A 10,808-nucleotide genomic window follows, 5' to 3' on the forward strand; every position below is an offset into this window, starting at 1 on the left:
AAGAAGTAGTATTACTGTGATACTCAGTGATCATACTTTATTACTGATCAACAGCACACATTACTCCGCAAAGTATTGCTGATCGGTAGTTCTACAATACTTTGTGCAGTAATACTGATCAGCAGAGTAGTGCACAGTACACTGTGAAGTATTGGTGCTGATCGTAGTGCACAATACCCTGATGTATGTTTCTTCCGGCTTAGAATGTTGTTGTAGTTTTCTTGCTGTAGCATGTGACTGTTTTTCTGACAATAGAGAAGTGAATAGGGGACTGGATCAATAACTAAACGTTCTGCATGCAAATCCTCAAAAGAATTTGCATGTTTCATTTAAAGTATGAGGATGATGTTTAAATTAATAGGCAAGGGACTGTGCAGTGCAGACAGAACACAAGCAGAGGTGTTTAAATCAGGATTTGTCTCCCTCTTGTGGCCCTTTGGGAAATAACTGAGTAGCTGCTGCTTCGAGGTCCACTACCAGCATCAAGCATGACATAATACAAAACAAAACCACACATTAAAGCAGTGGTTCTGAAAGTGGAGTCCAGGGACCCCGGGGTTCCTTAAGGGGGTTCCAGGGAGCCTTCCAGCTTAATGATTGTTAATTATGGACCAATTGGGGTTGGTCCGTGGCGCTAATGCATTATATAAAAGTCCTTGAAATTGAAAAAGTTGGGAAAAACTAGATTAAACAATATATTAAAAGAAAATAAGAAAGTAAATGTTTCTGCTGGTGAGCTCCTCCCCTTCACACCTGACATTTCCTTCCACAGCACAGCAGCCCAGAAGAGAAAACTCTTGCCTTTTGTTTATTTTTTTGTGGGGGGGAGGGAGGGTTGTGGTAGCCAAATGTAAACTATAAAGCCTTAAATGAGTACATGGATAAATGAAATAAATAAAGTGGTGCAATTTTGTACGAGTGACCTACAGATTGACTCTTTCTTTCTCGCTTTTTTGTTTTGTTTGATTGATAGGATGGAACATGCAGCAGATGGAGGAGAGGAGATACTCTCTTCCACTGGCTGTGAAACCATAGAACCAATAGCCACTTTGTTTTGATCATGTAGGTGATTCATCAAGAAACGTAGGCTATATTTTTTTATTTCGTATACCAACGATTCGACACAAATAATTCCCCCTGATCTGTTTACTTTGGATAATTTTTTCCCCCCTGATTTGTGTACTGTTCATAATTTATATTTCTGACTGTTAGGCCTATGTTTTGCATAGGATTGTTATGTATTTAATGTTTCAATGAAATGAGTACAAGTGCAAAGGACCCCAATGGAAACAATCCATAGTGCTATTTATTTATTTATGTATTTATTTAGCAGAGTACTGTCCTTTGTTTTTGTCTGCGAACTGTATTCAATCAATCAAATCGCCCAACAGTTGATATTTGCACATAGTGCTTCGACCACGCATGCGCACGCTGGCGTCGCTTCGCTGCCATGGTAACCACAGATATAAAAAGCTAGATACCTCCTCCGCCGCTGCAGTTCATTAGCGCGACTGGTCAAACACCTCTGGCGGAAGTGCATAACTGTGGAACTGCGGAAGGCACTCTGCCCCCTCCAATGGGAAAGAGGGAGTCCTGCCAGTCCTGCATCTGATTGGACTACTGAGCTTCCCATTCTGTGACGCACAAGGAAGCGTCCTTCAGAATTCCCAAGAGCCCCGCCTCAGAATTCTGGAGGCTTGCGTAGAGTTATTGGGAGGCTTGCCAGGAGTCTTGGACCAGCACCCCCCAGCAAGGAATATCTACAAGGAACAGACAACACCCGGAAGTTGGCACGCCGGGTGGCCACTTTTGGGTGGCGGAAGTGACGAAGTGCTCATAGACGCTAATGTTAATTTTGGGTGGCCAAAGTGTCATGGCGGCGTCCCATGGAGCCTGAAATGACGAAAATGACGTTGGTGTCCGTTCCTTCTTTGATCTTCCTTGCCCCCCAGCCGGAAGAGGCGTCTACCTTTCTATGTCTGTGATGGTAACCGGCAGTGGCTTCTGGTAATAACGGAAGTGTTCCTGTAACTGTCACCTGCTAGTCTGTCACACGGTTCAGTTGAAGAAGGTAAATAAACAACTCCTATAACATCATGCTGTTTATGAAACATCTAAGGTGAACGACAGAACAAGTGAGACGAGGTGTTATTCCACGTGTTTATTATTTCATACAGAATGAATGAATGGATTATGGAGCTCTATAGGTTCGTGTCGTGTTTGAACTTGAAGTGCTGCGACATGTAGCACACTGTAAGTAAGCAGCTAAATACCAGGGGTGGAAAGAAACCGCCTACCGCTAAGTACATTTACAGTCGCCATGCGACGCATTTTGAGCTTGTAGATCTGCCATTTTCAATAGATTTTTATACATTTGAAAACATGAAATGGGACATTCTGCATAATGAGAGTTGGCTACTTTACTTTTGGTAGTCTACTTTAGTAGCCTACCTTATGATGCTATTACTTTTGTAGTTAGTTTACTCAAGTACATTTTTAATTTCGGACTTGTAAATAACAGAGTAGATATTGCAGTATTATAGCCTACTTTTATAAAAAGAGTAAAACACGAGAGTACTTTTTCCACCACTAGATATTTGTTTTGTAAAAAGTAAAACAAGTGTTAAAATAGCTCTATTCCCCTAGTAGCCTAATCATTGCTATATAATTGCTCAGTAGGGATCATCTCCCCGCCTAATCAGGCTCCAGCAAAAAAACAGGCTCCAGCATTTACATTTACATTTACAGTATTTGTATACCAATTTTATCCAATCAGGAGAGAGAATGCGTACAGGAAGCATAGGCTACAGTGATTTTTTTCTTCTTTTTTTATGGACAAAATATAAACATTACAAACTACAAAGTAGCCGATCAAAACAAACAATACTGGAAAAATATGAACACGCCTAAATTGGAACCGGAAAACTATAAAATTGAAGCTGATACATGGGTGCTCTCAAATGATTTTCCCTACGGAAAATATATTTCTATCTACTAATGCGCTGCAGAGAGACTGGGAGAACCCTGTTACTGAACACACACTATAGTCTATACAGCAATGATGATTACTATCTGAATATTTAGTTTTCACTCTGCCTTTAAAGCATGAACAGATCAATCTGATCAATAATTCCTATCCAATAACATTATATATATATTATATGATGATTCTGAAAAGGGCATTCTGCATTCAACTCCAGCATTATAACTGCGGGTATAGAGGGAAATGATGGTTAAATCATCATCATAATTTATTTTGTTATGCAAACAGTAAACACATGGCAAAGTTGCATAGTGCCTTTAAATCAAAGGGTAATTCCTCTGATCTTCCGAGTAACTCTTCCACAATGAATATTATTGCGACCAAAGGTTGCAGTTTACCATGAGCAACGTCACAGCTTGTCCGCTTCTGTGTGGACGTGTACAAATTTTTATGGGTTTCTATGGGTTTGCTGCTCTGACATCAGGCTCTGATGTCACTGTGATGTCAGGGGAACCACTCTAACAGAATGGGTTTGCTGCTCTGACATCACGCTCAGGCTTCACTGTGATGTCACACTAACGGAATCCCTTTTATGCCCATATCTGGAGTTCCCTGATGTCATCAATATTAATGATGCCCTGTTAGAGAGATCCCTGTGATGCCAGGGGAACAAATCCCTTTTATGCCCATATATGGAGATCCCTGATGTCCACATCACTGTGGCGCGACCGTTGCTAATACGAATGCTCCTTGACATTAGATAACCAATAAGCATGCAACTAAACTGAATTTAGAAATCACTAACCAGCTAACAGTGAATGTGTGATAGACTCATTTCACTTTACTGATGATTTGACTATTTGTTGTCAATATCAAACTGTTCGACTCCAGTCTATGCAGTGTTGTGTGATGGATTAGGCCTAATTATAATCAGCTTCATGCAGTTTACTGTGCCACCGACCGCAGCACAATCAAATACATTAATGAGATTAACCTTGTCATCAGCGAGCCAGCTATTACACAGTAACAATCCGTCTGTAACTCTGAGCGTGGACAAATGGAAACAAGTTCCATGTGTCCACTCTCCGGGTTAAATTTACACTGAGGATGTTGCAGTGTAGTCTGCTTTACCCTGGTGGTTTGGTTACGATATACAGGAGCAATTATAGTGGTTGTTGTTAATCATCTTCTTCTTCCTCTTCTTCCATTTCCAGGAGATGAGTGAATACCAGAGGAGTTACACACCGTTTCGCTCCAGAAGTGTGTCTCCCCAGCGCAGCGTCCCAGTGGCTGGCATCCGCTCTAAACAGAGAGGTACATTTCCTGAACGGAGACTCCTCTAAATTCCAAAGATTGACTTCCATTGTTCGGAATGGAGAGGTGTCTGAAACACTGCCATTCCGAACAATGGAAGTCGGAATGGCAGTGTTTCGGAATGGAGAGGTGTAACCGTGTGTGGCCTGGCTGTGTTTTGGTGTTGTGGCTCAGCGAATGTACTTTATGTATATTGATATTCATGCGCTCAAGTGGTGAAAATCGATTCTGCCGTCCCAAACGTTTCCATGTCAATTGGCCTGACAGACCAGTATGGACTTTTTTCCAGAGCGCTGGCATGTAGTTGTGGAGTCGGCGAACAGCCGCACACTCACATAGGCGCCGCTTGACACTGGGAGGGCAGAATCAATGTTTCACCACTTGAGCGCATGAATATCAATATACTGGTACATAAAGTACATTCCCAACAAAACGCAGCCAGGCCACACACATTTCTCACTCAATTATACTACTTAAATAGAGTACATGGACTCCTTAACCAAGAGAGAGATGAAGCTACATGACTACATATTGTAAAAAATGGTTTGCAGATTCAACTTTTTAATAGATTTTATAGATAGCTTCATAGACTTGTTTTGAGAGCACTATCATCAATGGTTTTGTACTGTTTGTTGCGACCATAGGTCGCATTTACTACCAAAACCTCCACAGGCTGTCTGTGAGTGAGTGAGTCCGTCACACTTTTGCCCTGCTCATATCTCCACAACCGTTGCCCCCATCCATGCCAAATTTTGCACACACACTCCTTGACTGCCAAACTACAACCTCCAAGGACCCCCGGAGCCCCAGGGACCCCCAGGTCCCTGGGGGACCCCCAGTTGTAAAAAATGACCAAATGTGCTCACACGTCACACGTCACACTTTTTCCCTGCTTATATCTCCGCACCCGTTGACCCGATCCATGCCAGATTTTACACACACACTCCTTGCCTGCCAAACTACAACCTCCAAGGACCCCCGGAGCCCCAGGGACCCCCAGGTCCCTGGGGGACCCCCAGATGTAAAAAATGACCAAATGTGCAAAAATGACCAAATAACGGGGCTGCTCACGGGGAATTCCCGGGGACCACCGACTCCTGGTGCTCCAGAACGGATGCAAAAGTGGTGGCGCCCCCAGTGGAGGACCCCCTGCCACTGCAGCGCACATAAAATGCCGTAACTCGGGCTAGGAGCGTCCGGGAGAGCCGGGGCCGGTACCTATTCGTCCGCCAAGGCAACGCGGAGACCCCACCCCTCATTTCTCACATGGCCCTATTCTAGCGCCACCTTCAGGCCGATTTTTAAAACACATTTTTGGACACTGCTCCTACAGTTTTTGCCCTAAAATCACGAATATCACTACACAGCATGTCTACACTCATGTCATCAACATGGATCAGGAAGATTTTGGAAAAACAAATTTTTGCCCTATTTGTGGAGATAAGCCACCTACGGTCGCTTATCTCCCGATTAGGGAGTGTTACTGGTTTATTTCTTTACAAATGATCTTCTCTATTAATATGTTGTTTTTATGTTAATGTGACAGACATTACTTTAAACAACTCAAAACCTCAAGACTGTTGGCTCTGCACTTGGTCTGCTCTTTTTATTTCCCCCCCCTCTACACGTTGTGAGATCTGTTATTTTCAATGCACACTATAGGTCTACAAATGACCTGGCATCTGTCTACATAACAAACATACTTCATTGATTTTAGCCTTCGCATGAGCCTGCAAGATTCAGGGTCTGTGTCCGCATTATTAAAGTGTTTTATGAGCAGAGGAGCGCCTTCCATGTCATGTCCAGAGCGTTTATTGATGCCTGTTAACGCTTTAAACCTTTCAACCGTAGCTGTGCTCGAACGTCTGCGTTATTAGCACAGATAGCCTAGCTGAAACAGAAACAACATCAGGCTGTAAATGACCTTGTTGTTTTTAGGGCTCACGATTGTGACATTTTACTTGACGATTAATTGTCATACAGATGATTGCTTTTAACAATTTAATTGTGTGGCTTTTAGGCTTTGTAAACAAAAGTTGCACAGGGGGCAGATATGACAAAAAACGTAAATATACAAAGAAATGACTGAAAATAACCGACACCAATCGTCAAAATGAATAATGCTAAAATGTGGCATATTTAATGTTCTATACTGAAAATGTGTTACAAAATAGTAGTAACAGCCGATCTATAAGCTTGGCATATAGATGAAATAAGAATAGATTGTTTGATTATTTATAATAATAATATAATAACCAGTAAGACTCCCTAATCGGGAGATAAGCGACCGTAGGCCACTTATCTCCACAAATAGGGCAACATTTTTTTTTTCCAAAATCTTCCTGATCCATGTTGATGACATGAGTGTAGAAATACTGTGTAGCAATTTGCGTGATTTTAGGGCCAAAACTGTAGGAGCAGTGGCCAAAAATGTGTTTTAAAAATCGGCCTGAAGGTGGCGCTAGAAGAGGGCCATGTGAGAAATGAGGGGTGGGGTCTCCGCGTTGCCTTGGCGGACGAATAGGTACCGGCCCCGGCTCTCCCGGACGCTCCTAGCCCGAGTTACGGCATTTTATGTGAGCTGCAGTGGAGGGGGTCCTCCACTGGGGGCGTCACCACTTTTGCATCCGTTCTGGAGCACCAGGAGTGGGTGGTCCCCAGGAATTCCCTGTGAGCAGCCCCGTTGGGGTGGTCATTTGGTCATTTTTGCACATTTGGTCATTTTTTACACCTGGGGGTCCCCCAGGGACCTAGGGGTCCCTGAAGCTCCGGGGGTCCTTGGAGGTTGTAGTTTGGCAGGTAAGGAGTGTGTGTGCAAAATGTGGCATGGATGGGGGCAACGGTTGTGGAGATATGAGCAGGGCAAAAGTGTGACGTGTGACATGTGACTCACTCACTCACTCACTCACTCACTCACTCACTCACTCACTCACTCACTCACTCAGGGACGGACAGCCGGTGGAGGTTTTGGTAGTAAATGCGACCTACGGTCGCAATAATAATACAATCCCTATTCAATAAGTGGGTCTGTCTGTCTGTATTTCTGTCTGTAGGTGTCAGTAGAGAACCTCAGCTTCCCTCCAGGAAGAAGTCTGTCATGTTTCGTCCTCAGATGTCTGCGATCTGGGCTCCTAGCGGTAACACAACTACATACTATAACAGTGGTTCTTAACCTGGGGGTCGGGACCCCAAGTTATTTTGGGGGGTCCCCAGATGATTAACTTAATGTGCAGCATTGTTTTATCAATCAACAGTAAACGAACGAACAAAGTTTAAGTGTATAGAGGGTATCTGCACATTTCTAAAGTGACAATTTAAGGCATTTAAAATGAACCTCTAAAATGACACATAAAATTAAACATTGGCCAAACTGTAAAATATTAGAGGCAGAAATTCTGAAAAAGCTGATCTACATGCTCACACCACCTAGCGGGCACAGAATAACCTGGCATCGGTCGGGGCTACAGTGTGTGTTTTGTGTTCGTCTTCCAGGAGTCGTCTCCAGGAGGCAAGGAGCACAGCAGGAGGCCAGCCCGGAGAGAAGACCCCCTGCTGCTCTCACAGCCCCTCCACAGCCTGGTACCACTACCACACACACACACGCACGCACGCACGCACGCACGCACACACACACACACACACACACACACACACACAGGGGCGTCACAAGGGGGGGGAAGTGGGACTGAGTTACTAGGGTCCAATGTGGAGGGGCCTTAATTATTTTATATACTTTAGCTATCGAAAAATAGCAGATATACAAGCTCACAGCGCGGCACCGAGTGCTTGTAGATCTGCTATTTTTTTTAAAGTTGTGAAATGTGTGCAAATCTTTGAACGTATGTATTTTTTAAGCAAACATTTGTAACTCAAATTTTGGGGGACCTTCACATGAAAAAGTTTGAGCACCACTGACATAGAAACACACACACGCGTGCACACACACCTCTATTACTGTGTTTTGATCTACACTCAATATAAAAATAAAATAAAAAATACAATATACTGTATTATATACTATTAAATACGTTTTATGTATTAAGTTCAGATTAAGCCATCTTCAAAATTGGTCAGTTGACAATACAAGCAGTAAATTCACTACAGAATGTGCGCCAGTCTAAAGCTGACACTTACTTTTTTATTACAACTACAGTACTCCTGTTGCTGTTGCTATTATTACTACTACTTCTACTACTACTACTACTACTACTACTACTACTACTACACTACTGTACTGTTAATACTACTATTACTAGCTCAACTATTGCTGCTGCTGCTAAAACTGCTACTACTGTGAATCTCATCCATGGATAGATTGATCCACATTGCAGGTGTAAATAAGCATTCTCCTCTCTGGTTAAAGTCTCCCCCCGGCCCCGCCTCTCTGAGCCACACAGCCAATCGCAGCCGCAGACACCGTTGACCACTAGTAATGGCGGACAGCAGCTTGTGGCCAATGGGGTGAGCTGAGATATTCAGGTTTAGAATAGATATAACAGTAGAGCAGTACACGTGATATCAGTTAGTACACATCATCATATTACACTGTGTTTGTGTGTGTGTGTGTGTGTGTGTGTGTGTGTGTGTGTAGACACAGTGTGTCCTGCGGAGGAAGGCTGGGTTGAGGTCAGGAGGTGAAAGGTCAAAGTTGCGGAAGTCAGAGTATCACAGACAGTTCACCTGGAAGACAGCAAAGCATGCTGGGTCGCCATTACTAAATGCTCAACAGGTAACTATTAACTAACTATAACTATAAGTATAACTAACTAAGTGTTTTTTCATTAATTGTCTCTCCATCAGAAATTATAATTTCTGGTGGGTAGCACCTTTAACAGCTCACTAGGCGCTAAACTTTAACCCTGATCTTAACCTAACGATACAATTACTTCACCATTTCACCTGCTAAATCACATGTGCACTCACAGCTCATAATACTAATAACATTAATTGAACTACTACTATTATGTATGATGTAAAATACTAACCCAAACAAAGTCTCAGCCATGAATGTAGCTGTAGTCTGTCCACTAGATGGTGCAAGAGGGCTGTTGTCGTGCCATGTTTTTATTTTCTTGATGGTCAGTGTGTGAGCACATCCAAAAACAATATTTCCAACAGATTTTTATTCTTGACATGTGCTATAATAACCCTTTTTACAATCTTTCATATGAAGACTAATATTTAGTCTCAACATTTTCAACACATAAACATAAAACATAAACAAAACCATATTTTTCCATGACAGCCGGAATGCCTGAACATCTATTTTAGCTGTCTTTGCCTATAAGTTCACTGAGCCAGAACAGTGTGATTGTGCAATCATTGCGAGCTTGCACTGAGGTAGCCTGGGGTGTTTCTGATCTGGTCAGGAGCTGAAATAACTTTACATCATGTTATAGTCATCAGGTAGACTTGGACTACTGGCAGCTGGCACCTCTGATCAGAACCACCGGTGCTGTGCACATCCAAAATGTTTAAAATTGGTTTAAATTGGTATAATCATTTCTTGTTTTTTTTGGTATAATAATCTTTGTGGTTTGTTGTAGTCATCAGGCGGCCCGGAACTAACCACCGGAATCACAGTTTTTCTTTTTTTCTAAACCGGATCACACGGCTAGCCTATTATAGGCTCCACTCTATGCCATGAGAGCTGCTAATATTTGAACTGGGGACCCCCACTCTGACAAGCACTTGCAATATTAGGCATTTAGTTTGACTCGATTCCACAGATAAATATTGTGAAAATAGTCAAACTACAAGTAACAATAGCTGTGATACAGCTTGTAGATCTGCTATTTTCACAATGTTTGCCTCTTTCTTAAATAATATTTGGCCAATTTGGTATTAAAAAGGTCTTAAAAGTCCATAAATTGTAACTTAAGAAATATGCAGATACCCTTTATACACTTATACTGTATGTTGGTTTGTTTACTGTTGAGTGAGAAAACAATGAAACAATGTTTGGGGACCTTCTTTGGGAGTTACTGTGCTAGGGGGTGAGGTCTGAAGAGGTGAGTTCTAGGGGGTGAGGTCTGAAGAGGTGAGTGCTAATAGGGGGTGAGGTCTGAAGAGGTGAGTGCTAGGGGGTGAGATGGAGAGGCGAATGCTAGGGCATTAGTTCTCAAACTGTGGGTCGCGTTCCCAAACTATTTTGGGGTGACCCCAGATGATTAGCTTAATGTGCAACATTGTTTTATCACTCAACAGTAAACAAACCAACATACAGTAGGCCTATACGTAAGCATATACGGGGATGTATCCGCACATTTCTAAAGTGACCATTTATAATACTGCTAAACCAGTACTGCGTCAAAAGTAATCATCTAACTGCACTATAAAAATGGTCAAACATTGGCCACAAGGCGCAAGTTGGCACCTCGACAGAGTGCAGTCTAGTTTGACCTGTGACCGTTGACCCCTAGGTGCTGTACTCCAGCAGCAGGGTTATCCCTCCCTTTAAGAAGAACCCTGTTGCCATGGAAACCGAGTATAGGCGGAGCTTCCAGTGTCA

At 42.7% G+C, this 10,808-nt stretch overlaps 1 protein-coding gene across 3 annotated transcripts in view; it reads left to right on the plus strand.

Annotated features, from left to right (window-relative positions):
* The first annotated feature begins 2,046 nt into the window (after nucleotides 1-2,046).
* The window catches only part of mdm1 (Mdm1 nuclear protein), a 36,318-nt gene continuing 27,556 nt past the window's right edge, over nucleotides 2,047-10,808 (plus strand). For all 3 annotated transcript variants that reach the window (XR_013963297.1, XM_080754448.1, XM_080754449.1), the window contains exons 1-7: nucleotides 2,047-2,071; nucleotides 4,198-4,297; nucleotides 7,351-7,434; nucleotides 7,790-7,876; nucleotides 8,661-8,758; nucleotides 8,889-9,026; nucleotides 10,720-10,808. The exon at nucleotides 10,720-10,808 is cut by the window's right edge and continues 37 nt beyond it. Coding sequence is in view for 2 of the 3 variants with exons in the window: in XM_080754448.1 (XP_080610574.1) it covers nucleotides 4,201-4,297; nucleotides 7,351-7,434; nucleotides 7,790-7,876; nucleotides 8,661-8,758; nucleotides 8,889-9,026; nucleotides 10,720-10,808 (593 nt within the window). In the remaining variant the exon portion in view is untranslated. The remainder of the gene's footprint in view (nucleotides 2,072-4,197; nucleotides 4,298-7,350; nucleotides 7,435-7,789; nucleotides 7,877-8,660; nucleotides 8,759-8,888; nucleotides 9,027-10,719) is intronic.

The sequence above is a fragment of the Nannobrachium achirus genome (genome assembly GCF_963921795.1).
Source record: "Nannobrachium achirus genome assembly, chromosome: 23".
NCBI classification, from domain to species: Eukaryota; Metazoa; Chordata; class Actinopteri; order Myctophiformes; family Myctophidae; genus Nannobrachium; species Nannobrachium achirus.